The sequence below is a fragment of the Aphelocoma coerulescens genome, chromosome 1A (assembly GCF_041296385.1).
Source record: "Aphelocoma coerulescens isolate FSJ_1873_10779 chromosome 1A, UR_Acoe_1.0, whole genome shotgun sequence".
Lineage (NCBI taxonomy): Eukaryota > Metazoa > Chordata > Aves > Passeriformes > Corvidae > Aphelocoma > Aphelocoma coerulescens.
In genome coordinates this window covers 64,231,988-64,259,836 of record NC_091014.1, presented here as the reverse complement: position 1 = coordinate 64,259,836, position 27,849 = coordinate 64,231,988, and the positions used below count along the sequence as shown (strand labels likewise).

General features: G+C 41.4%; 3 protein-coding genes across 10 annotated transcripts in view; 1 reads left to right on the top strand and 2 right to left on the bottom strand.

The window, feature by feature from the left end:
- Positions 1-45: 45 nt before the first annotated feature.
- RAD51AP1 (RAD51 associated protein 1) lies at positions 46-6,425 on the bottom strand. Of its 3 annotated transcripts, none has more exons than XM_069003236.1 (8): positions 6,328-6,425; positions 4,324-4,373; positions 3,942-4,068; positions 3,165-3,274; positions 2,749-2,823; positions 2,189-2,326; positions 1,400-1,546; positions 46-536 (listed from the first exon to the last, which is right to left on the bottom strand). In XM_069003236.1, the coding sequence occupies exons 1-8, from the start codon at positions 6,345-6,347 to the stop codon at positions 409-411; spliced, it is 795 nt and encodes a 264-aa protein (XP_068859337.1). In that variant the 5' UTR covers positions 6,348-6,425; the 3' UTR covers positions 46-408. The 3 variants fall into 3 exon arrangements, with proteins under 3 accessions (XP_068859337.1, XP_068859335.1, XP_068859338.1); XM_069003234.1 differs by lacking the exon at positions 6,328-6,425 and adding an exon at positions 5,466-5,515; XM_069003237.1 differs by lacking the exons at positions 46-536; positions 6,328-6,425 and adding exons at positions 544-859; positions 5,466-5,546.
- Positions 6,415-27,849, top strand: FERRY3 (FERRY endosomal RAB5 effector complex subunit 3). Of its 6 annotated transcripts, none has more exons than XM_069003230.1 (16): positions 6,424-6,493; positions 7,000-7,110; positions 7,666-7,860; positions 8,127-8,272; positions 9,358-9,539; positions 10,605-10,704; positions 10,784-10,905; positions 12,116-12,222; positions 13,789-13,986; positions 15,209-15,337; positions 16,383-16,451; positions 17,945-18,147; positions 23,197-23,254; positions 24,499-24,566; positions 25,879-25,968; positions 26,476-26,562. In XM_069003230.1, the coding sequence occupies exons 3-15, from the start codon at positions 7,683-7,685 to the stop codon at positions 25,954-25,956; spliced, it is 1,638 nt and encodes a 545-aa protein (XP_068859331.1). In that variant the 5' UTR covers positions 6,424-6,493; positions 7,000-7,110; positions 7,666-7,682; the 3' UTR covers positions 25,957-25,968; positions 26,476-26,562. The 6 variants fall into 6 exon arrangements, with proteins under 6 accessions (XP_068859329.1, XP_068859327.1, XP_068859331.1 ...); XM_069003229.1 differs by having other exon boundaries at positions 25,876-25,968; XM_069003226.1 differs by lacking the exon at positions 25,879-25,968 and having other exon boundaries at positions 6,419-6,493; positions 7,035-7,110; positions 26,476-27,849.
- The window catches only part of TIGAR (TP53 induced glycolysis regulatory phosphatase), a 51,658-nt gene continuing 51,526 nt past the window's right edge, over positions 27,718-27,849 (bottom strand). Inside the window, exon 8 of the transcript XR_011147995.1 lies at positions 27,718-27,758. The gene's annotated coding sequence lies outside the window, so the exon portion shown is untranslated. The remainder of the gene's footprint in view (positions 27,759-27,849) is intronic.

Sequence of the window (27,849 nt, the reverse complement as noted above, 5' to 3'; positions counted from 1 at the left end):
AAGAACACGGTTAGATTATATAAAGTATTTTTATTTTAGTTTTTTTTTTAAAATACAACATTCTAAAAAACATTTCCCTGTCATCAGTACTGCCATAGTGCTGTCTAGACTATTTTAATGCCAAGTGTTTAGGTACTAGAGAATTAAAATTATCACAAACCAACATCTCTGAATATAATACATCAAAAAGCTGGTGTCCAAAATGTCACCTTGATTAAATAATGTTATTATTTAGTAGCACTTAAGTATTCCTAGCAATTTGCAGAATAAAAACTCATCCTAACATCAGACACATCCATAACAAGAGTCCTCCAAAATGGATGATGCCAGGATGCTCTCTACTCTCTGTTTATCAGTGAAACCCTTTCCATAGTATTTTCCTCCATGTGGCACTTTGTCACTGACCATTTAACTGCTGGTAGCACTGGGATGGAGAGGTTTGACTCTTGCCAGTCTGGAGAGGCCAAGTCTAAGGCAGTGGGTAGGTGACTTAACAGGAACACATTTCACAGAGGCATTACTGCTTCCTGACGGAGCTGGAGATGATTTTAAAACAAAAAGAAGGTATTAGAAGTTTAAAGGGGAAAAAAAATCATATGACTGCTGTCTTCTAATAGTTTTCCCAGCAGGACAGAAGCAGCATTCTAAAGAGAGTGCAAGAAGGTCCAACCCACAGAGGCACATGGAAATCACTCACCAGGGATTCATCCCTCTGGGAGCCAGTGCAGCAGGAATGGGGCACAGGTTAATTACCCAGCCACACACTGCAGCAACACTGGGCAACTGTTCCCAGTGTCCTGGGCGTTTTCAGGCACTCCACAGAGAAACACTGAACACAACTCCAATGGGGAAACGAGGACTTGAGAGAAAGGAGCCAAACAGAAAGAACCATGTACAGAAAAGAAGAGTAAATATGAAGAAAAATCAAAGAATCAGGAGTCAGCAGCAGCATGGTCAAACACCTTGAGAAAATAAAGCTTCTAAGCATTTGCTTTACTAGAGCAGCTAAAATACTCCAGCATTTTTCTAATATTTTTTGTTTAGAAGAGATAATAATTTAGCACATACCAGAGTTAAAGAAAGCTCTACATAAGAGAGAAATGGACATGAAAGGATCTTTTGATTAAGGTCTGATCTACAGTTTGGGAAATATTTTATAAGCCACATGCAGAGAAAGGAGTTAAGGATAATGCTGTAAAAGAAGCAAGAAGCACAGATATAGTTTTTCTTCCTTTCTTTCTTTTTTGTTTTAAATCTGTCCAAAGAAAATCTTTATAAAAAGTACATAAAGAGCAGGCATTTTCGTGGAATAGTTTATTTTTTGGTTTGCTTTTAGGAGAGACTGCTAAAAGCTTAAGTCAACTCATATATGTGTCTATAGCTGCAACCTCACCCATACCTGGTGGTGTCCATTTAGGCTTTTTGTCTGTGACAGGACTTGATGCATGCAGAGGCCTCCCAGCTGCCTCTGAGGGACTGGACATCACCTTCTGCCTTGGCTCAGAGTTGTGTTCCGTTATCCAGGAAGGAGAAGCTACAGGTGATACTGGGATGGAAAATAAAACTACTTTAGAAAGATGCTCTTTAGCAGAGAAATCACCACTTAAGACGACAGACGACTCCAGCAGAAGTGATGAGAATGGTACTACACTGTCCCATCTTCAAGCAGTAAATATTCACACAGACACCTTGCCTGTTACAGAATGACAGACATGGATGCAGCTTGCTCTTCCAAGAGATGAGAACTAGAGGAAGGAAAGAAGGGAGGCTACCTGCTTTTTAAAAAAAGCTTAAACAAAGCCAACAGTGAAAGCTCCAACACCTGATTACTACTCCAAAGTCACTGTTTTGACACAAATCCCAGAAAACAACTGGAAAAATGAACAGAGGATCTTTAAAGAGATGAAACTTTCCTGGACAAGGAGGGCAGAAGAAATTTCTCCTGACATAGAAATGCAGAGAAGCAGTGAAATTTTGCTGGTTTAGGGATGAATAAGCTCCACTGTTTAAATTTAGTGTGAACGTGCAACTGAGGTGTCACGAGTATGAGGGGACAACGCTTCAGTTAAGTGCGGAGTAAGGGAAAATGCAGTCAAAGCAGCATGAATTTCACTAAAAATCCAACTAAACATAAGGCATCAAATCCAAAGCACATCTAAGGAGAGAGTTTTGGTGAAGAACAACTTACTGGGTTCAGAGTCAGGATCATGTTCTCTGTCATCACTGTCAACCACCAATGACTTGTGATGTGCTGGAACTTTGGATGCTGCTGTCCTTTGCCTCCCACCACCCTCAGGTGCATCATCATCCATAATCTGATTGAGACCTAAGAAACAGAAAGTGGTTCAATCAACTCAAATTCACAGTAAATCTATTCTCCTCCTCTTAAAAAACTTGGTATTTGAGTCCCCAGAATTCATTTTGGTGATTTGAAGTGATACTATTCCAAAATAGATCACTGACATTTGTTTTCATGTGATTCTCATTTTATTTTCTCATTGGCAAATTTATCAACATTTATCTGTAATCAAGCTAACAAAAAGAAGATCAAAAATCCACCAATCCATGAGTTTGCTCATTTTAAGACTGGGACCAAATTTTTAATGAAAGAATTGACAAGTCCTTCAACCTTTATTTAAGATAAAGACTCTTTTTTCCAAGTCAGGGAAAAAAAAAGAAACCAATGGAAACAAAGAAGAGATAAGCTACTTAAATGCTCTTTCTGAAAAGAGTGTGAGAACAACTTACCTAAATGTTCACTGTCTACACTGCAGTTGGAAAAAGGGGGTCTCCTCTCTGTATTTTCTGATTCAATATCCTTACCTGTTTTAAGATTCAGGAAAAAAAATTACTATATAAGAAATATTACTATACAAAAAACCACATCCTAAAAAGCAAAAATATTAAGAAATTAAAATAGCTAAAGTTTTTATCTGTCTCTAATCCAAGCATGTATTTGGAAGATATTATAGAAGAGTTACTTTTCTCACAGGGAAAAAAACCCAAGAACATAAGAAAACTGGCAATGCCTAGAAACTCTCACTTTCTTGTCGTGACATCTTGAAATAAAATATGATTTTCAATCTATTTCACTGTTAAATAAATTGCCATGTTCAAATTCACTGCATATAAATAAAGAGTGTTGCATGGAACTGTAAAGTAACCTTGTTCTTCTGAATTTTGCACCTCTTGGGGATTTGCAGATTTTTCTTTAACAGATAAGGCTAAGGCAACTTCCAAATCTCTTTTATAAAGTTTGTCATCCAAGGATAACCTGGGGAAAAAATGCCAACATGTTAAATAATAAAACAATTACAGGAGTGTTACAGACCTACTTCTGGCTCACTGAACTTTCTAAAATTCAGATACTTGTGAAGAGATTAGTATTTCAAGACATATTTATAGCATGCTGTGTTACAAATATTACATTTTGAAATTATTTAGACAAAGCACACACTAATTTTTAAAGCACTCTATACTTTAAAGTATTATGATTGCAAAACATTGTGTGTGTGTATATATCTGTATCTATATCTATATCTATGAGCTATCAACTGGCATTACTACAGGAAAAAAAGTGATTGCATTTGCTTGAATTTTGCCACACCAAAATGTAATATTTAAACACAACTCTACTAATAGAAATTAGATTTCCCTTTATCATTGACATTGACTTTGTATCTTCCTTTATATATGTTCTTTTGGAAGGAATCAAAACTTATCTTTATATTTCTCAGTTTAGGAGTCCCTAAGAAACTCCATAAGAAACTCAGAATTTTTAGAGTTATTTGCAAGTGCATCACTAAGGCTCAAAATATTTATTACAGTCATGAATTATTTGTTTGTTCTCAGCTGCTTAAAACTCTAAGGGAAAAAAAACTGAACCCAAATACTCTCACTGAAATCCAGTTTTACACGGAGTTGACCACAACATTTCTTACCTTTTACTAAGTGGCTGGGTCTGTGATACAATCACCTCTTTGGGCTTTTTTTGCTTCTCTTTTTTCTCCTTCTTTGATTCCTTGACCTGTGTTCTGGATTTTTTGCTTGAAGGTGCAAAGTCTTCATCTGTTGGAAAACAGCAACAAGCTCTCATGAGTTTTCCTATATTCTTAGATTTCATACTTAAGTTTCATTGCACACTGAAAATACAACAAGATAACCTTTTTTGGAAATTAATTCTATTTTAAAAGAACACAACAACTACAACTGCACTATCTTTAAAGGTATTTACAGTGAAAATTCAACACACCTCTTTTACATGTGCTTTTATGTAAGAGGCAATGATTTCAAATTCTTGCTGTACGAGAACATCCCACTTACCATCATCTTCCAAATCCCCAAACTGAGAATAATCAACAACTTTCTTGTTCCTGTGGCAAAAAAAATATAAAATATACACTCTTAATCCTTTCTGACTGAGTGTCTTGCTTTGGTAACACTTGATTTTTGGGTAAATCTCTTTTTACAGTGAAAAAAAGCAATACATGTTAAGTGGACAGAATCATGGAATCATGGGTTATCCTGAGCTGGAAGGGACCCACAAGGATCATCCACTCCAACTCCTGGCCCTGCACAGACACCCCAACAATCCCACTCTGTGCATCCCTGAGACTGTTGTCCAAACACTCTTGGAGCTCTGGCAGCCTTGGGGCTGTGACCATTCCCTGTTCCAGTGCCCAACCACCCTCTGGGGGCAAGAACCTTTTCCTGATACCCACCCTAACCCTTCCCTGGCACAGCTCCAGCCGTTCCCTGGGTCCTCCACAGAGCAGAGATAAATCTATAACCAGTGCAACTGTACACAATGAGTTATTAGGAGTAGCCTGTAGGTTTTTTTAAAAAGACTCCACACCCTCCCTGGATGTTCTGTTCAGGGCTCGGTCACTGGACAGAAGTTCTGCCTCCTGTCCAGGTGGAACTCCCTGGGATCAGTCCCTGCCCGTTCCTCTGGTGCCATTGCTGGGCCCCCCGGAGCAGAGCCTGGGCCCTGCTCGGAGCCCTCCCTGCACACAGGGACACACAGGGCTGAGGGCCCCTCTCAGCTGGGGCTCCTCTCCAGGCTGAACAGCCCCAGCTCCCTCAGCCTTTCCCTGTCAGGGATGCTCCAGGCCCTAAATCATCTCCACAGCCTCTGCTGACCCCGCTCCAGGAGCTCCCTGTCCCTCCTGTCCCGAGGAGGCCAGGACTGGACACAGCACTCCAGATGTGCCTCCCAGGGCTGGGCAGAGGGGCAGGATCACTCCCTGACCTGCTGGCAATGCTCTTCCCAGTGCTCCCCAGGACACCACTGGCCTTCTTGGCCTCAGGTCACTGCTGGCTCACAGACAGCCTGTTGTCCACCAGGACCTCCAGGTCCTTCTCATCAGAGCTGCTAGCCAGCAGGTCACCCTCAGCCTGGGGTTCCTGGTTCCTGGGGTTCCCCTGGGTGCCTGGGGTTATTCCTCCCCAGGTGCAGGACTTGCCTTTGTTGAATTTTAGACAATTCTTCTCTGCCCATCTCTGCAACCTGTCCAGGTTCCTCCGAAGGGCTGCACAGCACTCCGGGGCATCGGCCACTCCTCCCTGCTCTGTGTCACCAGTGAACTGCTAAGGAGACATCGACCCCTTCATCCAAATCGGGGATGAGCAATTTAAACAACACTGGGCCGAGTATCACCCCACCCGCAGGGCTGCATCCAGCCCTGGGCCCACCACAGGAAGGACAGGGAGCTGCTGGAGCCAGTCCAGAGCAGGGACACCAAGGGCAACAGAGGGATGGAGCAGCTCTGCTGTGAGGAAAGGCTGAGGGAACTGGGGTTATTCAGCCTGGAGAAGGCTTTGGGGTGACCTCCTTGTGGCCTTGCAGTGCCTGAAGGGAGCCCACAGGAAAGATGGAGAGAGACTCTTGACAAAGGCCTGGAGTGACAGGACAAGGGGAAATGGCTTCACACTGACAGACAGGAGGTTTAGATGGGATATGAGGAAGAAATTGTTCCCTGTGAGGGTGGGGAGGCCCTGGCACAGGTTGCCCAGAGAAGCTGTGGCTGCCCCATCCCTGGCAGTGTCCAAGGCCAGGCTGGACGGGGCTCTGAGCAAGCTGGGATAGTGGAAGGTGTCCCTGCCCATGGCAGTGGTGTTGGAACTGGATGGTTTTTAAGGTCCCTTCCAACCCAAACCATTCTACGACAGAACCCTAAAGGACACCACTAATGCCAGGCCTCCAACACGGCCCTGTGCCACTGATCACGACCGCTCCGCTGGAAGGGAAAGGGGCCACCCTGGAATCCCCCAGAGGCCCCGAGGGGATCGAGGGAACCCCTGGTCCCTCAGCCCCGGCACACGCACCTCCTGGCCGGCCGCGCCATCCCCGCCGCCGCCGGCGCCGCTCGTCATGGGAGCCGCGCCGAATGTGCCGCTGCGGACGCGCAGCTGCGATGACGGGGGAGGCGGAACATCCCGGCTCCCGCTTCCCCGCGGCCCGGTTAACCCGCGGCTGCCCGCCCGGAGACAGGTGAGCCGGGACGGGCGCGGCCGGGGTTTCCTGTGCCCGCGGGTGCTGCCGCTTCCAGCGGAGGAAACGCGGACACGGGGAGCTCCCCGGGGCGGGGAGGGGGCGGATGGGATCCCGCAGGCCGCGTCCTGCCGGCTTTGAGCCTGCGTTTTCAAGAGCAGGAGGTGCCGCTTTGGAACAGGGGGTTTGTCCCCCTTTCCCTCTCCATCACTTTCCTCCCCACCTCCTCGCTGCATCGGGGAGTAGGAGAAAGAGCGTGGTCGGGTTTGTATTTCCCAGGATTTCCTTTTGAATCCCACTCCCAGAGAGGCCGGGACACCGCCTCCCATCAATATTGTTTGTCCTGAGATGTTATTTTTTGAGACTGACTTGTTTCAAACAAACACGTAGGTTTGTTCACAGGAAAACCCACCCAAAAACCCTACAAACCCTAAACCCATGAATTCTGCTATAGAATTTTTTGTTGTTGTTGTTGGGTTCTTTTCTCCCTGGGCTGTGGTGTTCAGCACGGGACAGGATTCAGCTGAAGCAATGTGTCCAGCTTTGCAGGTGATGTTCAAAACAGAGGGATGTGAATGAGTGGAGGAGCCCAGTGGAGGGTAAAAATACCAACACAGGTATGTGCTCCCAGCCTGTGTTTTCATTCTTTACACAGCCCCCTTACATCTCTTTTGGTTTATTTTTAATACAAGTTACAGCGTGACAAAATCAGCTCTTTCTAAAAACCGTTGCAAACATCTCCTCCCCCACTCCCCAGGCCTAGCACCTGCAGAAAGGAGGAAATAAAATCCTCTATGAACTGTGAATGCTTTTGAGGCATCGTGGCAAAAGTCAGGGTGTTTCAGTTACTTTTCTGTTTATCAGGGTTCCCATCTGCCCTGGTTCTGCTTTTAAGTCAGGAGATTTGTGCTGTTATTTTTAAGAGTAATTACCCAAATTCATATATCGACACGCTCAAATGCATTTCAGAAGCATTTCGTATTTTGGAAACTGGTATTTATGCTTCAGTTCCAGCTCTGTGTGTTTGGAAGTCAGAACTGAGTATCTATGAAAATTTGGGGGGGTCAAGTATTCTTGGCTGTTAATTATTACCAAAGCCATGGTTTTTCATTACCATTTTTTACTTCTGATTTTGCAAGAATGTAATTCTTGTTACTTTATTTCCATTGCAGGGAACAAATGCAAGAGGATGAAGCCTAATAAAGGAAAGACTTTCACTAGGGAGAGAGACTATGTGTACAAATTCAGTGCTGGAAATGAACATTTGGTGCTTACTGTGCCTCTCAAATTCCCAGTGCAAGAGAATATCAGTCATTTGCACGGACGTCTGATGGTTCGGCACAATCTGCCATGCTTTATAGAAAATGGTATGAATTGATTTCTTAAATTAATCTCATGAATCCTTGTCCACAAGTGCCTTACAGCTTGCTCTAAGAAACCAAAAGAAGGGTGTTTTACTAGAACAGTGTTTAAAAAATTGGTTTTTAAACAGCAAAACATCAGAGAAAATTGCTGTCAGTGCTAGCAAGTGCTAGCAAGGAAAAGGTTTTCAGGTGAAAAATCTTACTTAGAGGTTTCCTGGGTGACTACTTATATGTTCTGTTGATGGACCATTTTCTTCTTGTTTTCATAGACCTGAAGCAATCTCTTAGCAACTTTGTAGAAGAGGAAACTATAAAAGATTATGACAGAGAAGCTGAAGTGGCTCTAGAAGCAGTGAAATCGGGAAAAGTAGACATCAACCAGCTGGCAGATACTTGGGCTAAAACTTATAAAGAGGTAAAATGAGGCTGGAAAATTAATATTCAGGGCTTGCTTTGTCAGAGAGTGTGTATGTGTACAACCACAGTTGTGAAGATGAAAAATTACACTAAAATTCACTTGTACTGATAATTCTTACAGCTTTTTCTTTTTATCTGAAAGTGAGCATCAAGTCTTCATCCTACAAGTTCTTAGTCAAGTTTTTCTTGAATTTAATAGAGTAAAAAAGATAGAAAATGGAGAGGCAAATGGTTTGTTCATTCAACAGTTGATACTCCAACAAAAAATAGACATAAGGCTTATAGTGCCTTACAATTAAAGCAAGAGGTAATAAAGTGATACTCCTATCGTAGATCTCAGTAACAGTAATTAAGGCTAGAAGGAGAAAGTGTACAGTTGAGAGAGACTTTTCAGTTCATTTTTTGAGTTCATATGACTATTTCACATTATTTAGGAAGGATGAGGCTTTAGCTGGAAAAACGTCTCCAGTTTTGCATGGGATCTTTAAAATAGTGGAGTGCAAAAGAACTGGTAGAGTCCTAGTGAAGAAAAAAAAAGAATGACAATTTGAGGAAAAGATTATAGGAATTGAGTTTGCTTCTCATGGAATATAGAAAAATGTGAAAAATTACATAAAGAGCTTGCAAAACTGGCATTCTTGGGCCATTCTTTGTTCAATAAAAATAGCTTTTCTTAAATCACTGTTGTTTATTATATGCTTAGTGACATCAGAGGTTAGTCATCCTTTCTAGCAAAGCATTTATGTTTGCACAGCTGGTGTTTTGGGCTTTATCTAAAATTCATCAGGTGCAAATATTGTTGTGGATATTGCTGTTCTTGCCAAGCTGGTGTTGTGTGAAAATTGGTAATTCCTCACTGTAGTCCAAACCTTAATGATTCTGATTTTAGTTGCTTTGAACGAGAAAGAATGGGAGAGGAGAAAATTGAAAGCTATAGAATACAGAAAGCTTAAATTAGGCAAGATGATTTACGTATGGTAAAGGCTGTATGTGGGCCCCCATGGTTTTACCCCACCATTATGAGGGATTCTTATATGTCCCAAGGGGTACCTTATACTTTAAAATCTCTTACATTTTCTTTAGACAACGTTAGAACATGCAAAACCTGAAGAAACCAGCTGGGATGAAGATTTTGCAGATGTTTATCATGATCTGATCCATTCTCCAGCTTCTGAAATGCTGTTAAACTTGGAACACAATTATTTTGTTAGCATCTCAGAATTAATAAGTGAAAGGGATGTGGAACTGAAAAAACTGCGGGAAAGGTATTCCTTTTTTTTATTATTTAGGTTTTCCTCTCTCTTATTAAATAGGGGTGCCTGCCACTGCATGTGTAAACTCATAGGACGATGTGTGTAGCTTGTATTTGTCTGTGTAAACCCAAAGTCATACAACACTTGGCTGGCCCAAGAGCATGTAGAGATAGGGTGAGGGGGAATGGTTTCAAACTGAAAGATTAGAAATTTAGATTGGATATTGGATATAAGGAAAAAATTATTTACTCAGGGGGTGGTGAGGCCCTGGCACAGGATCCCCAGAGAAGCTGTGAGTGCCCCATTCCTGGAAGTGTCCAAGGCTTGGATGGGGCTTGGGTCTGGTGGAAGGTGTCCATGCCCGTGGCAGGAGTTGGAATGAAATGAACATTCCTGTCCTTTCCAGCCCAAGCCATTCCATGATTCTATGATATCATTAGGATCAGCATATTACTTTGATCGCCTTTTATTATTTTAAGTGACTGAGGAGAATTTAAGTTCTGGTTTCCAGAAAGTGTCGAGTCTGAATCCCAAGTTCTGGAATAAGCTTGGATAGCTGCAGATGACTCCTTTATCCACAAGAGGGAACACATGGAATGTGGATTTTTCTTTTTGTGCCAGAGTAATTTCAGTAGGTCTGGTTTAGCATTCTGAGTGCAATATTCCTCTTGAGCTGTGTGTGTTTAAGCTCACATTACACAGTGCATAGCAGATTGAATTGTAAATGTTGCCAGTACAGTGTTAGCAAATCATTTTGCTGCTCATTGGCTCTTCTCAAGTGTGCATACAGAAGAAAGAGCAGTACTGTTGTAGAGCTCAGGTGTGACGCAGCTGTGTATTGACTCTGATGGAATTTATCATATCTCTGTTGGTGGCAGCTGAGACTGTCCCAAATTAGAGTAAGTGGTCTGTTTACACGGGAGCTGACTTGAATCCCTGACCCTTAATTCCTATTTGTTTTGTGGATATTCATTGTTAAATCTGTGATCAGTAACAAACAACCAAGTTTGGTTTTGTATCACAAGAAAGGATGTTCTTCTGCCAGTCTTTTGAAATCTGTGTTTGCTTCTCTTTCAGGCAAGGAGCTGAAATGGATAAGGTGATGCAGGAGCTTGGGAAATCACTGACTGACCAGGATGTGAATTCATTAGCAGCTCAACATTTTGAGTCTCAGCAGGTAACTAGAATGTGTCATGCACATAATCACCTTAAAAAGAATACCCACACCACTCAAATTATCACTGCTCTCCTGTCAGGATTTGGAGAACAAATGGACCAATGAATTAAAACAGACTACTGCTATCCAGAAGCAGGAATATCAGGAGTGGGTGATAAAGCTTCATCAGGACCTAAAGAATCCCAACAACAGCTCGGTCAGGTATTTAATTCCTCTGTGATGCTTAATTCCAGCTGTAATAGTTCAATGGGTTTGCATTTACATAATCTTTTAAATAGGATACTATGGTTCTATTTCTTAGGAATATGGTAATATCTATAAATAATTTAAATAGGATAATCAAAGCAAATCAAAGGCAAGTAGACCATCATAATTAAATATGTATAAATTTAGGAGTTTCTTCATTGTTTGGTGTTACAACCTCTCTGTACCAGAAAGTGTTGTAATGCACTAAAGTACAGCTTGAGTTGAGTGGAATTTCCTCCTATTTTGCCTTTATTTCCTATGTCTGTCTTTCCCTGTTTCACAGGGCTTTCTGTTACCACCTAAGCATGTTCTGGAGAATAATGGTACCATAATAAATGGTAACAATTTTTTTTTCTAAGTGTTTATCGCTGGACAGCTAAAAAAATGGAATTTTTTTTTGTGTGAACACTAGTGGAGAGAGTTGAATGAGAAGCTTTCTGTTTGAGGAAATGGCAGGGAAATTAGAATTTGTAAATTGGGTAGGATCCTTATTCTTCATCACTAGTACATTGCTACTAGGCATTTGCAGTCAGTAGAATTGCTTGCAAGTTTATGAAAGAGTTTTGGAGGTGAGGCACTTTGAAAACAGAGAAAGTTCTCACTAATGCAGAAACAAATTGGAGAGATGCTGATGTTCTTTCATATATTAGGAACAACATTTGTTGTATCACTACCAGACAGTTGAATTTAGGGAAAAAAAATTAAAACTGATATCTGAAATGTTTTCTGGTAGTTTGAACACTGGGGAACGTTTGATAAGGTGGTTTTTAACCTCCCATTTTGTGTGGGAAGAACAAAAGAAATGCTTTATCTAGTAACTTCATAAACAAGGTTTTGGCTGCTGTAAATAGGCTGAGGACTATTCTTTTTGTTTTCCTTTTATTCCTACATTCTTATTATGTTACAACTATTGTGACTTACTTTTATTTCTCAGTCTTGGAATGCTTTACAAATGAGCCAAGTAATGTAAATCTAACAGTGGAGTCTCCTTTTCCTGCTGCCAGGAAGGTAAAGGTGAAACCTCACATTGAGTGCAGCTCATGCTCATAGGTTTGGTCTCCTGGTTTCCACAGACCAGCTGAGAAAACTTGGGATAACTTTCCCAAAGTTGCTAGTCTTGAACAAAAAATAGGATAACTTTTCGGTACTTGTCTCATTATTTTAGTGATGAAATTAAAGTTCAGCCTAGCCAGCTGAGGGAATCTGTGGAAGGAAATGGGAGAATCTATGAGGAGCAAAGGCTGTTAGAAGAAAGCTTTACTATTCACTTAGGTAAGTGGAGTAAACCAAACATAATAACAGCTGGTAATAAAATAATGTATCCAAGGCATGTATTATTTACAGTATTTAACTGTCAATGTGTATAATACACAGTTTGGAACTGGTTTGAATTTGTTTTTCACATGTGTAAGAGAACAGCATAAACTGTATCAAGCAGTATCTGAAATAGGCTTAATGGAAAACATTCTAGAAGCAAATTTTCATCCATTTTGATGGGGTGACTCATGTAAAAACTCACAGCAAAACATATTGCCTAAAAATGATACTTCAACTTTTCTTACATTTGGTAGAAAAATGTGTTTACTAAATTCACTTCCCACGATCAGTTGACAGCAGAATAGATACTTGCAATTTATATTTTTTGTTTGTGCAGTAGAGTCTTCTTGTACTGTTTTGACCACATTATGTTGTGAAGGAGTGGTTTAAGTCACTTAAAAAATCACCAGCAGAGTGGTTTAGGTCACTTAAAAAATGCCAGCGAAGGCATCAGCCAAAGCAGGTTTGATACAAATTTGCAAAAGAGCGAAAAAGTTCAAAGGCAAGGTTCACTCTATTATTATGTACATAAAACACACAGAAGAAAATTGGATTATAATCAAATCTAAAATGATTTAGGCAGAGAAGGGCAGTGACAATCCTCCCAGTATCACAGACTTGGGAGTTTGCAAGCTCTGAGAGGCATCTCTGTCAGAGGGAGATGCTGGTACAGCCTGCTGTGATGCAGGAAAGCTCCAAGGACATCCCTTAGGACCACTGTCCATAGGGTCATAAGATGATTGGCTTGAGTCATTTGGAAAATGTTCGTCCCTCAGGTTGAATTGCTGAAGTTTCCAAAACTCCCATCAGCAGTGGTACCGTTCCCTTTGGGCCATGGGTCAGGGAGGGGATGTTTCCAGGCTGTCAGGGGCTGTCTGATGATCCCTTCCCCTCCATACTGCTCCCACTTCAGCCATGCAGCAGTTCCTGGGATGGCCTAGGGATGCCTCACCACCCAATTCATTGCACAAGTGCCAAGGCCTAGCAAGAGTTCCTGAGCTTCTGGAATGGTTCTGGGGAGGGTGGGGAAGGATACACCACTACACATCAGTATTTCATCCCTAACCCCCTGCAATATTCCTCAGGAAGGATTTCTTCACAGAAGGGGTTGGAAGGGGCTGCCCAGGGAGGTTTGGAGTCCCCATCCCTGGAGGTGTCCAAGGAATGCCTGGACGTGGCACTCAGTGCTCTGGGCTGGTGACAAGGTGGGGATTGGGCACAGGTTGGACTTGATTTTGGGAGTATTTTCCAACCTTAATAATTCAGTGATTCTGCAGTGGGAACAAGGCTCGTTTCTGGCATGGACAAGCCTCACTTTGTGAAAACAGTGCATTTTTATTGCTGCTTTGCAAATCGCTGATGTGTCTGTGAAACTGAATATGTGGCTAAGAACTTCCTCTGGGTGTTACTGGTTACAGCTCCCTTACAGATCTTTAGGGAACCACTTTGTGCCTGTGCATTTCAATCCCAAGTCCTGAGTTTAGTCTTCCACTGGGATTAAGCCACGTGTGCTTTGTGCAGGAGCTCAGCTGAAGACCATGCACAACCTGAGGCTGCTGAGAGCTGATATGTTGGATTTCTGCAAACACAAGCGCAATCACCGAAGTGGGGTGAAGCTCCACAGGCTTCAGACTGCAATGTCCCTCTACTCAACTTCCCTCTGTGGCCTGGTGTTACTGGTGGATAACAGGATCAGCTCATACAGTGGAATCAAAAGAGGTGAGCCCTCTAAAGGGATGTATCATGTCAGGGAAATTGAATAAAATAATAAGAATAAAATCTCCCTGTCTTCTCTCACAGAAAAATATTCCTTGTAAAATTAAAATTCAGTGGAGGCACTCATGTTTTGGATATGGTATTGCAAAAGGGTAACAAATGCAAAAAGAGATGTGAGTGAGGATGGGGGACAGTGTTTTGCCGTTATCTCTCATGTCTTCCCTACATTTTGTGTCTGAGTAACAAACATATTGAACATACTTATGTTGTTACATAAGTAACAAACATATTAAATGTTGATATTGCTGCCTGAGACAAATTTAATATAGGAACTTCTAACTCTGTAATACCAGATTATCACACTGAAACCTATTTGCAAAAATGGAAAAGAAATATGCTCAGATTTTAAAGTGATAAGTAAATGTATAAAAATACCATGTACTTTTGATTCCATGAATCCCATTAAAAATAAACAATAGGAATATTACTTCCCTACTGCTGGAAAGTTTGATTAATAGCCATTTTAAGTGCATTTAAGTCTTTTGAGTAAGTGGGCACTGTGATGGGGTTTTCTATCAAGGTTAACCAATGAAACTTGTGTTTATTCCTGTTTGACCTTCCCATCTCCATCCTGAAGTTTAATACCAAAATACTCACACTTGGAATGTCTTTTTTTGACTATTACATGTCATTATGCTTGCATAAAAAAAATATTCTGTGGTGGTTGAGATTTCCTGGAAACAGTTGGAATCAGGCTTGTAGCAAGAAGGAGAGGGAAGTGTACCAGGAAGAACTGCAGTTACATTTGTGCTGTTGATGGTTTCCAAGTTGTTTAATTGTATCAGTATTATTTTGTACTTGTACTTATTTTGCAGTTACTTTTTTAACTGCTTAAATATTTAAATGAAAAAGAAAAGGAGATTTGTTTTTATGCTTTTAGGTAATGAGAGAAGACAGACATTTACATAATACCATTAAACACAAAATTGCATCTTCTAGCCATCAACAAGATCCTGAAGCCACAGTAGAGGGAAAAGTATCGGACCATGTCACAATCTGTCAAATATAATCCTCAATAAATTTTGGAAGAGAAGTCCAGCAGGGCTTTATCTGCTTTTGGGGAGTTTGCCTTCATAGCTGGATTTACTTGATCGGTAGAGTAGAATTACGTAATGTTACTGAGCACAACCTCAGGATGTGCATTTCAATCTTATTTTTTTCCTAGATTTCGCAACCGTTTGCCAAGAATGCACGGATTTCCATTTTCCTGGAATCCAAGAACAACTTGAAATTGTCCAGAAGGTTGTACTTAAGGCCAGAGCACAGCGTAGCAGCAAGACAAAAAGACACCATGGTCAGTGACAACCAAAATTACCCTCCTTGAAATAGAACAGTGGTCAACTGGATGTTTGTGGGCAGGGGCGAGTTGATGCCACTCTCTGCAGTTATTTCATCTGTGAAATGGAATGTTTGGGTTCATCAAGAAACTCTGCATGAAATTTGCAGAGAGAATGTGATGTTCAGGTGGTGTCTTTGCTGCCATAACTGACATCCTTTAAAATAAATCAACATACAAAAGTCCCATTTTAACCGCATGGGAAGTACATCAGGCTATTCTGTTTTCCTAAACTGCCTGTAGCAGCACAGACTTTATCTGTCTTTACCTTTTTATTGCCATTTACATGTAAATCTTTAAAAATTGCAGAAAAGGAGTTTATGGCTTTTTTTCCCTTCCTTTAAGATGAATGCTGAAAACTGAATACCAAATTGCCTAAATGTGTATTTAGCTTTGTGAATGGTTTTCCTTGCAGTTGTGTTTACAGATGGCTGGGAAATGCTCTGACCACATTAAGGCAGTGCAATTCTACATTATCAAACTTTGTTTTCCTCGCAAAGAGCTACTTACATGATTTAAATGCATCAGGAGCATGAACAAATATGAGTACACAGAAAAACAAGTTTCCTTGAGAACCTGCATATTGCTGCATCTCGAGAGAAATGGTGAAAGCTGGTTTTATGCCGCTGATTTATGTAAATCTCTTAGGAACAAATTCATTTTAATTTATTACATTCTTGAAAGAGTAATAGCAAGATACTATATGGTTGTGGGGGCAATTTCCAAAGTTTCATGTTATGTCTGAGAATATTGTGTTTGCTTTTGTCCAAATGAAGAAATATCATAGGATGGTAAGTTAGAAAGGCAGTGATTTGAGGTAAGATTCAGTTTGGGATGTGTTGAAGACAGCAAAAACAATGATACCCATCCCCCTGCTTTTTGGGGACTTTATGGTAACTTCATGGTCAAAATTCAGGCCACATATCAGTACATGAACCTTTTCATGCCCAAGTGTAATTAATAGAGGATGTGATTAATATTTGTTCCATGTGTTCATACACAGAAAACAAAATCAGTGGGAATGAAGATAAATTAAAGAATATCGAACGGAACCAGTCAAACATTTTGCCGGGTGAGTTGTGTGGCATTGACCCCCTCTTCTTGAAGCAAATTGTATTTCATACATGCACATTTTTAGCTCTAAAGTCAGAACACAAATTACAAACTGAACCCAAGCTGACCTCAATCAGAGGAGAAGGATGTTCCTGTGGCTGAGGCAGAGGACTGGGTATCAGGACATCTGGTTTCTATTCCCAGCTTTGCCACTGCGTCACATGGCATGGGGCAAATCACTTCTCTTTGCCTAAAATTTCCTTTTGGAATTTGAGGGTGAAAAAAAAAGATCTATGAGCATCTTAGGGAAAAGGTGAAACTTCAATACTAGCAGCTAATTTTATTTTTGAAAATAGCTATATGTACATCACTGTTGTGATACAGAAAAGCATTTTTGGGTGGATTTTTTAACTTTGAGAAATTCCTCTCTCGGGGAAAGTATCTTCTCTGTATATTGTGATGTTTAGTAAGGAAAGCTGCTCTGCAATTTGAAGATGAATATGCAGTTGGAGGGGGGAGGAATTAAGTCCATACAACCTGTGGTTGAATAAGGGTTTCTTAAAATTGATTTCCTGACTGTCTTAAATATTGTTAGTGACAGTGGATTATAAATCAACTTGGACCAGACAAATCCAGGTGTGTCTTGCACCAGTGGCCTGCCTGTTACTGCTTGTAGATGGTCAGTGCTGGGGATTTCTGCTTCCTTAACAGTCATCCAGAAGGAGTACAGACCCATTCTCTAGCTCTTCCAGTTCAAAGAAAAGATCTTAACTTCAGTGGCCAGTGGGGATAGGTTTGAAGGAAGATGTTTATTTGTTGACTAAAACAGTGGGGGGATTGCAGACCTGCTCTTCCCTTGACTGTACTGTAGACTTTAAATCTCCAGTGCAAAGGAACGATGAAGAGACCTGAATTTTACTGCCCCTCACCTTTGATAAATGAATAACAAATCTAAAAATACGCCCAATAAGATGTCTTAGTTACTTTTTTCAGACAACTCTGTAACTCACCTTCCCACTACTCTGAATTATTTTAAATTCTAATAGTCACTGATCCCTTTGTGTTCTAGTGCCATATCTCAGTTGTTATGTAACCCACCATCTTTTTCCAAAGGCTCTGTGCATCCTTTATTTGAACCCATCCTTTTTTGGCCTTTCCGCCTCCCACATCTGTCTGCAATTCCGTGCTTGCATTGTGTATTTTGAGTATTGCACCTCCTCTGGGTTTGTTTTTCTGTTTTGTGCTATATAGAGATCATATCCTGTACTGGCACTGTTATGGTTTATTACACCATGTGGCCATGATGCCAGTGGAACCCATCAAAGCAGGGGAGGGAGTGTGGGGTGGTTGTAAAACAGTGATAGTCCAAGAGATTTTGCATCTCTTGTGTATGTTCTCATCTCTGCTGTATATTTGCATTTGCCTCTTATCTTTCTTACATTGCGAAACAATTGGATTTCAGTACAGATCACTACCTGATTTCTCACCTTCCTGGTTTGCCTCATTGTGCAGGAGAGTTCTACATCACACGGCACTCAAACCTCTCAGAAATCCACGTTGCCTTTCACCTGTGTGTGGATGACAATGTCAGGTCTGTGAATGTGACTGCCCGGGACCCGGCCATCATGGGGCTCAGGAATATCCTCAAGGTCTGCTGCACACACGACATCACCACCATCAGCATTCCCCTCCTGCTGGTGCATGAAATGTCAGAAGTAAGTAAATAGAAAGATTTGGGCTGGTTTTGTATCCTTGGATTTTTGCAAAGGCTGTGTTTCATGCTGATTTAGGCCAAATAGGGTGGTTTTTCTCCTTCACAGGCTTCTGCCACACCATGTGGCACTTGCATCTACATGGTGACCCAAATTAAGGAGCTGGACCAATTAAAAACATCTCAGCCAGCTGTATCACTCAAAGTTTTTATTCCCACCCCTCCTTTTAGAAATTCACTTCCTGGATCCAGTTCACTGCAGTTGTACAATAAAAGATGGGACTACACCAACTGGAAGCTCTTGCTTAGAAACTCTACCTTCAGAGTTGCTGAAGCAGTAGTGATACCAGATCCCCACTCTTTTTCTGTCATTGGCTATAAAACATGAGAACTAAGTTTTGAGAGCAGCAGAACTGGCAAAGTTTGGCTTAGAGTTCTAGAAATCTAAATACCATCCTCTATGACCTCAGCCCTACACAGCAGCAACCAAATTTCACCTTTACTTGAATTGTCTCCTCCTTCACTGCCTAAGTTCTGTCCCTGTTTCCTCTCTAAGTCCCCCCAAATACTGACTGGGCAAGAGGCATATTGCTGATGCTCTTTGTGTTCTTACTTACTGTGCTGAGTTTTGTATTCTGTTCTGTAGTGGGACTCTGATGTAGAGCTTGTCTCTCAATCAGCTGTAACATTTCTCAGTGCACAGCAATTTAAAACTATTGGCTGCCTCCTTTCTCTTGCACAGCTGGCTTACAGAGAAGAAAAGGGGGTGGAAAGGCAGGGAAAGGAGTGATGGGCAGGGAGTACAGCCATATGCCTCACATCCTGAAGAGCTGGAAAGTCTGTAAACCTAAAGAAATGAGAAAAAGAAGATAAATCTGTCATCCATGCAAGGGTATCAGTAATAATTACAGTCTGTGGGAGGGCTTTTTTTTTTAAACAACCCTTTGATTTTTCACTTATAAATTCAATATTGCCTTTCCTTCGTGGAAAGTGGCTGACTCACTGCAAGGAAAAGGCTCATCAGTGTATTACCTTTAACAGTGACTGGTTTTATAACAGAATTTGACTGGAACACAGAGTAGAAGTGATCCTATTTTGCAGGATCAGGGTCTATTATCATGAAAAGCAAGCAATGAAAAAGGTAAAAACACCCAATAATGAAGCTTCTAAAGGATGTATTTCTGTACATAAAGGTAGACTTTTAGGAGCAGATGAGATAATTTCTGAAATTTTTCATCTTTTGTATTGAGACCTTTTTTGGGGCAAAAATGCAAGTAATCAACATGAAGGACAGCAGCCTGGATCACTTGTGGGACCCAGTTGCTGTGTTTCAGAAATTTATTAAATAGATTGACTTTTTTCTTAATGAAGTTGCCACCTGATTATATTATTCTTCTAGCTTCGTTTCCTTTAAACCTGGTTAGTTTTAGCTTCTGTTTACATAACTGTATTTTAAACTACAAATGAAGCACACGACCAAGTGTTCAACATGCCTTGAGATGTGTGAAACTGGTGAATTATCTTCTTCTCTAGTGCTGGACTCTTAAAAAGTCCTAGTAAAACAATTTACCTTTTCTATTAAGTTGTAAGTCTTTGCAGAGTAAGAGGAAGGTGATCTGGAGGATAAGTGTGTGTTTAGGCACAGCTGCTTTGTGTGACTTGCATTAGCAGGTTGCTTATTACAGTGCTTGGCAGCTGGCTGACCTGATTTGAAACACACAAATCTGTAACTCCTTGTTGAGGGAGAAGTGAAGAATGACAGATTTCTGAAAGTTACCCTGAACTCTGTGCCTTTGGCAACCACAGTTCTGACTCTGCATTTACCACCTACGGAAGAACATTTTTGTGAGGTGGTTAACCAGGAGCCCAGCTGCAGAGATGTTTCCATGCTGCCCTGGGACAGGCATTCATTAGCAGTGTTCTCCATGCTTTTCCCTAAGGTTTTCTCCTTCTGCAGATGGAAGAGTGGTGTTTATAACCTCACAAAAGTAATCACAGCATCACAGACTGCTTTGGGTTGGAAGGGACCTTAAAGCTCATCCAGTCATGTCCCCTCCCATGGGCAGGGACACCTTCCACTGTCCCAGTTTGCTCCAACCCCCATCCAACCTTTCCTGGAGTATTTCCAAGGATGGGGCAGCCACAGTGTCTCTGGGCAACCTGTGCCAGGGCCTCACCACCCTCACAGGGAACAATTTCTTCCTTATATCCCATCAAAACCTCCTCTCTGTCAGTTTGACTGTATCAATCTCAATTAAACCATTAGATTTCATTATTATTTCTATGACCAAAAAAAATCAGGAATTCTGTTTTCCTTCATTTTTCTTATGGTAAGAACAACCAAAACAGACCTCTCTGCTCTGATCATTAAGTTAAATGAAGGAAAGAAACTGGATTTGATACCTGAGAAAGGCAAAAGCAGGCAAGTTTGAATTCAGGACAAGTGAGATGTTGCTGTCTGATCACTGGAATCTGCTATAAACTGGGGAATTAAATGGCTCTAACAAGCAAGGCATTGCTAAAAATGCCAGAGCTGGCACCTTCCCTTGGTAGGTTCAACTTAGAAGGCATTGCTGTTGTCCACACAGCAACAGTGACAAAAATGTCACTCTTCCCCTTCAGTAATCTCAGTCCAGTTGCCTCTATTGCCATAATTTAAGAAAAAATAGTTTTTTAAAAAAGTAGAAATGAAAGGAGTGTAAGCTGTGTAACAGATATTTATGAACAGAGCTTATGTCCTTAGAGAGGTTATTGATGGCTGTATTGACTCAAATGTCTCTCATCTGTGTTGCCTGCCTTTAAATTTATATCTGCTCATCCAGTGTTTAGGATTTGCACAGATGCACTGTGAGTTAGACACTTTGCTAATTCTTAATGAATTACCCATTGAAATTTGGTTTGAAATCTTTTTCCCACATGACATATATGGACTTTACTGTTTCCATTACCTGATTATGATATGGTTCTGCAAAGGCCCAAGCCCTAAGCAGCCCCATGTAATGAGCCTGTCACAAATTAAATGAAAATAAAATCAAAAGGGTTGCATCATACCTTTCTAACCAGTGAAGCTGGTCTTCCCTTCCCCCTTATTTTTCCTAAATGAGTGGAAGAAATCTTAATTTGACAAAATGATTGCATCCTAAAAAGGAGTGAAGTGTCTCTGTTAGTGAGAAACACCCAAGGTTCCAGGTGGGTTTTTTTTTAACTTTCTTGAATGCTGTTATCCAAAACTCACCCTATGAGGTTGGCTGTTTGCTTTTATGCTTTCTTGTGTCCTTCTCTGTATTTTGAATTGGTGCTTATCTGATCCTTCATCATTTCCACAACAGAGAAAGCTCCTGGTAACATGATGAATTCATGAGAACTTATGTTTGTGAAGATGGATTAGAATTGAATCACTACTACATCATCTTCAGTTCTTGTGGCTTGCAGGGAGCAACATTCTGTTATTTCCCTGAGTGCCCACAAAATTTAACCTCTCTGTTCCTCTAAAATAGTCCAAGGAATGGTGTCATATCCTGCTGTGTTGATCAGTCCTTGTAAGGCTCACTTCCCATCACTGATTGCTCAAGGTGCTCCTGAGAAGAACTTCTCTTCTTAGTCACTTGTTTTTTACTAAGCCAAAGCAGTGATCAGAACCAACAATAAACACATTACTTGTGACAGAAAGCACACATGGGCAGATGAGTTATAATAAACACCAAGTGTTGCTTCCAGAATGCTTAAAAATTAAAAAAGCCAAAAAGCAACCACAACAACAAAAAAAGGACAAACTCAAACTTGTCCAGCACTGTCTGATTAAGGTGGTGTATACCCTAAAAGCAGCACATAGGGGTGCAGTGATTCACATAATGAAAGCTTTAAGAAAAGATATTTCCAACTTACCCTGTTTTTAACATACAGTATGTTTTTGGGGGATGGCAGGAGTTCCCCCACCTAAGGAGCAGCTTTGGCTTTCAGTAGTTGTTTAATAAAGCCATGCATTCAGTTTATCAGTTGTGTTATCACTGGGCATTCTTAGATCACCTTGCCTCTCAAATAACTTCCTTTAATCCTGAAATTAAGCTCTTTGATAAGAACAGATTGCACTGTGTGTTTGACATTGCAAAATAGAGACTGGCTGACTTCAGTGAATAGAAAATTATGTAAAGCTTAAATTGGAAAAGGTACCTAGAATGACAAATTGGTTTCCATGTCTATATTCCTGTATTCAGAGTAGAAAGTGCTCATCTTCGTGTTGAAGAGTACAGCAGAAACAAACAGATACTGTTTGCTTCTTTCTGAGAAGTGTTTGCAGTGAGTCATTCTGTCTCTGATAGAATTACATCATCATGATGTTATTGGCTTTGTAGCATACAGCCAAAAAATGCTTCATGAACTTTAAACTTAAATTACTTAGCCCAGGCTTGTAGCCATATCTTTAACCACCGTGGTTTTCATGTCATGTTTTGGTATTTAAGTTTAAGTAAGGATTTGCTGGCTGTTGATATCTGAAACTCCTTCATCAGATGAATTTTGTTTGTTCTCACTCTTACCATAAATGCATTTTTAGGGAAGAAGGGCTTCTTCCAGTTCCAGTATTAGAGAGAAGGTTTTACTGAAGGTTGAGGGTATGCCAAGAAACCTTAAACAAAATCAAGAACAGATAGGAGTCATCATGATGCTGTTAAGATATGGTCAGGAGCCTGCCTTTGATTTGCTGAAGCATGAACCTGACAATTATCTGTTGAATATTAGACTTTTCTGGAGCTCCACAGGGGAATTGAATAGTCCAGTTTCCAGTGGGCTCAACAGCATTTTTATTCAACATTTCAGCTTAAAAATGTATAATATTTTTCTGACACTGGCTTGCCTAGCAATGAGGAGTGGCAGTGCTTTTACAGTCACCTGTAAGGGTGTGCACACCTGCCTAGAATGTTCTGAAAACTGGGTCCCTAATGCTGCTTGAAAATTATGTTCTGGGGCAAAAAATGTATTGCTTTTAATAATTTCCCTGCTACTTTTACTGGTTAGATCTTATGGGGCATTAAGGCTTTTCATTTCTTCATTTTAGGAGATGACCATTCCATGGTGCCTGAAGAGGGCAGAGCTCGTGTTCAAGTGCATCAAAGGTATGGGAGTGGATGCTTCAGTGGGATCTGCTGGAGCCAGTCCAGAGCAGGGACATGAACTCATTAAAGGGCTGAAGCAGCTCTGCTGTGAGGAAAGCCTGGGAGAATTGGGATTGTTCAGCCTGGAGAATGGAAGGCTTTGGGGTGACCTCATTGTGGCCTTGCAGTGCCTGAAGGGAGCCCACAGGAAAGATGGAGAGAGACTCTTGGCAAGGGCCTGGAGTGACAGGGCAAGGGGGAATGGCTTCACACTGACAGCAGGTTTAGGCTGGATATTAGGAAAAATAGTTCTCATGACTCAGCATAGTTTTCTGTCTTTCCATGTGGTTGTATTACTTTGTGCATTTTTGTGTGCTGCACTTAAATAGTTGAGCCAGTCACTTTCAGCCACCTGCTTGAGGAACCTCTTCCTATTGTAATTGACTTTTAATAGTTCACGATGCATGTGTCATCTATGTCATCCACTTCTATTACACAAGTATTTTTGTGAGTGTCCTTATTTGCCACAAGAGGATTCCTGTGGCCTTTGGTAGTTCATCACTTGAGCAATAAAATCAGTGCTGAGCTTTTCCCTATAGAATCATCATAGAATTGTTCGGTTTAGAAGGCACCTTAAAGATTCCAACCCCCTGCCATTGGCAGGGACACCTTCCACTATCCCAGCTTGCTCAGAGCCCCATCCAGCCTGGCCTTGGACACTGCCAGGGATGGGGCAGCCACAGCTTCTCTGGGCAGCCTGTGCCAGGGCCTCCCCACCCTCACAGGGAACAATTTCTGCCTCATATCCAATCTAAACCCACTCTCTGTCAGTGTGAAGCCATTCCCCCTTGTCTTGTCACTCCAGGCCCTTGTCAAGAGTCTCTCTCCATCTTTCCTGTGGGCTCCCTTCAGGCACTGCAAGGCCACAGGGAGGTCAGAGGTCACCCCTGTTTCTCAGTGAAAGGAAGCCATGGAAAGAACTCCTGATACACTGGAGAAACCCTCATTTCTGCTGGGTCTCACTGGGCTGCACAGTAGGACTCATTATTCTGTCCTCAGTGTTGATATTCTGCAGAACTCCTCTTTAGATTTTCTACATTTCATTCAGATTGCCCAAGTCTGATTTAAAGGCAATTGAGGACATCCCTAATTAAGGCAATTCAAACCCTACTTGTGTGTGAAAACTCCCTCACTGCTTGTGCATGCTGTAACTGCTGGGGGATATTGCACAGGTAATCCAGACAGTGTCAGTGCTGTTTTTTTAGGTTTCATGATGGAAATGGCCTCGTGGGATGGAGGAATTTCTCGGACTGTACAATTCCTGGTACCACAGGTAGGTGAAACCAAAGTAATTTCCAACCTAGGAGACTGCTGGTAAAAAGTCACGTCAGTGGATCTAGTTTTGATTTTTTGCTATTCCCTGGCCCTTTTGAGTGAGTTTAAATTAATCAATCTTGTTTTGTTTCCTTGGCTATAAAAGAGGAGTAAGGGTGGGTTTATATGTTTTAATACCCAGTAGTATTTTCTGAGAAGATGCTAAACTTTCAAACTGGAAAGTTCACCTTTACAAATAGTGAATGCATCACCTTTGAAAAAGAGACTTTTTTGCTGTTAATTACTCAGAAGAGATGGGCTAACCTTGCATTACATAACTTAAGGTGTTTTATTACTCATTGTTTAACAACATGGAAAGCTGCAATGCAGAACATTCAGTCATGCTTCCACAAAAACATTAATTACTCCAGGTATTTGAAGTTAGTTCTAATTTAGAGTCTGAAATTATTTAATTTGGAGTTCTAGCTGATCTTCAGAAACAGGAAGTTTTCCAAAGGGGGCCAGCACTAGGTTTGTTCTAAAAAGCAGTTAAGAGCAGAGTTATGTTAGGAAAGGAGTAACATGTATTTCTTGACAAAGTAGAAAGCTGCTGAGCAAGAAGGAAGCCACAGTGTCTCGGTTTGAAAGACAGGTGTCTGCTAAGGAAGGCAGAAGCCTCCCTTGGAGTGGCAGATGTAACCCCTTTCCCTCTGAGTTATTATAATTTTGAAATCAAGGGTCTTTAGGCAGAGATGTGGGAAAATAGGAATAACAGTTCTTTACTATATATATATATATATATATATATATATAACTAGTCAAACAAAACAACAACAACTATGACAGTAACAGCAAACACAAACCCAGTCCCGGCCTTTTCGGCTGTCAGGCTATTTCCCCTCGGGTGCAGTTCCGCTCGCAGCCGACAGGGATCGCTGGTGGCTCCCGGTGAGCAGGGCAGGTGCGATGGTTCCCCCGCGGCTGCAGGGGGCGCTCCGGAGCGAGCTCGGGAAGCACGCGGCTGCTCTGATGCCCTGGGATCCCGGGGAAGGATGGAACAAAGGAGCTTCAGAAACCGGTGGGCAGCTGGTCCCGGGTTCTCGGAAACAGCAGGCTGGACTGGTAGGCTGGAGCGGCAGGTACAAACACAAATCCCGGGTGGCAGACGAGATGTATCCAAAAGGGGAACCCCCCGGGGCTCCAGGCAGGCAGGGTAAGCACGGCTACAGCGTAGCGAAGGCTCGAAGCAGCAGCGGGGCGGGCGGCCACAGCCCAGCCTCCAGCAGGGCAGGGAAAAGCAGCTTTGGGATCCCCGGTGTTGTTCCCAGCAGAAAGGAAAGACGCCGAAAACGGGAACCAGCAGCTCTTCTCTCCGCGGCTTCTCTCTCCAGACGCTGAGAGCGAACTGAACTGCCCGCCAGGTGAGAACAAAAGCCTGGCCGGGCCCTTTTGTCTTTCTTAAGTATGGCTATCTCCTCTCAAGTATGGCCATTTATCTCCTAGCAACATGCTATGGGAAAAAATTCCTTTAACAGAAAAAAAACTAGGACTAAACTGAAACCCCAACACACAGATAAGTTCCAAAGTTGAATCTAATCCTGGAATGCAGACAGCGGGAGTCCTGTAGATAACAAGCAGCATTGTCCTGCTTATGTTTGGCAGGAATAATCAATCCCTGGAACAAGAAATCTACTGGAAACGGATATGTGGATATGTCCCATAAATACACAGCCAGTATTTTTTTAGGTCAATCTTTTCCTTTTAACTGGATTCAATAGAATTATAACACACAGTTTGAAAAATATTTTTGTTGTCTTCTGAACAGCAGCAATTATCTTAAATACCAAGAAACAAAGTTGAGAGAGACTTGATTCTTCCAAACTACAGCAAAAAGCCAAACTTTACCTGTGTTTTGGGTTTTTTTCCAGACAATTTCTGAGGAAATGTTTTACCAGCTGAGTAACATGTTGCCACAGATCTTCAGAGTATCCTCCACACTGACTCTGACCTCCAAGCACTGATTTCTGTGGAGGACTAACCTGTATCCTGTTGGCAGAGGACGAGATTAAGGAGATTCTGGACTAGGATGTCTCTTTCCTGTGGATTGATAACCCCAAAGCGGCATTTGTTGCAATTTCAAGAATCGTGTTGTTGTAATAAAAGATGAATGCTGTCTGTACTTGGGTGGTAGCAGCTGATTTTTGCCTCTTGGTTTGTTTCAGCACAGGATTGATGTTGAATTCCTCACCTTTGTCTGAAAGACATTCAATGTAACTTGTATGAAATCTACAGAAATACATAAGTAATTCTCATCCATAGGTAGTAGGAATGAGAGCTTATGGTAGGAACAGGGTCTTCTGGCTTCTACAAACATTTTCTGAATTTTCTCAGTGACTTTTAAAATAATACGGAGCATGTCAGGTATCTCCTTGGAATAACCAATGGAATTTGCCACAGTGACCACAGAAAAAAATATATTACTGCCTCATTTAGTGCTACAAAATGAAAGACTTGAATCAAACATTCACCCTGTTGTATTTTGTAGATTGTGGAAGTGTTTAAAACAAAAATCAAATTACAAGAAAATACACACTTTTGCCAATAATTAGCATTTTTTAAGTGTTATTTATTCTTTTTTTTTTTTTACTATGTTTGCTTTTTGCTTTATTTCCAGACTTCACATTGACAAGTTTATCATATGAACAACTTTATAGGAACACTAAAGTGTTCTGGACCCTGTTGTACAGATAAAATTTGCTGTTTGTTCATTATTAACATTTTATGACTAATCAGAAATGCCAGGGAGACAGCTCAAGATGGAGCTATGAAATTTCTTGCGACAAACTTGAATCCAGTCAAAAAAAACCCCAACCAAACCACCCCTGCACCCCAGTGATGGGGGATAAGGGGGACAGTGGGAACTAGTTTTCCCACATCATGGACAATCTTGGAACTCAGCTGTGGACTCAGGAGCTGGAAGCAGCCCTTCCATGGCCACAGGGAAAGTCCTATCTGGAACTGGGATTCTTGGGATTGCCAGAATCACTGGGCTCACAGCAAAGCAGCTGTGGGGGTGAGGGTTCCAGGTGGTGGGATTTCCAAATCCACAGTTCTTCTGTGTGAGAATCATGGGGATCCTGGCAGAGCTGGCTTTGAATCAGAAACCTCTTCCTATGTACTGCTGAAATTCTACTTTTGGAAACTGGAGAACCTGGAAGCCAATTAAGACCCAAATTATTTTCTGTCTTCATCGTGGTTTTCTAAAATGTTATTTAGCTTAATAAATGTGAAGATTGAAATGC

Excerpts from the sequence above, each read along its gene's own strand:
- RAD51AP1 (XM_069003234.1), bottom strand. The coding sequence starts at position 5,500 with ATGGGCAGAGAAGAATTGTCTAAAATTCAACAAAG. Across the intron at positions 4,069-4,323 it reads TGGGGATTTGGAAGATGATG|ATGAAGACTTTGCACCTTCA; the intron begins GTAAGTGGGATG and ends GTTTTCCAACAG. Across the intron at positions 537-1,399 it reads GCCTAAATGGACACCACCAG|CTCCGTCAGGAAGCAGTAAT; the intron begins GTATGGGTGAGG and ends AATCATCTCCAG.
- FERRY3 (XM_069003228.1), top strand. The coding sequence starts at position 7,683 with ATGAAGCCTAATAAAGGAAAGACTTTCACTAGGGAGAGAGACTATGTG. Across the intron at positions 7,861-8,126 it reads GCCATGCTTTATAGAAAATG|ACCTGAAGCAATCTCTTAGC; the intron begins GTATGAATTGAT and ends TTGTTTTCATAG. Across the intron at positions 18,148-23,196 it reads TGGTGCATGAAATGTCAGAA|GAGATGACCATTCCATGGTG; the intron begins GTAAGTAAATAG and ends TCTTCATTTTAG.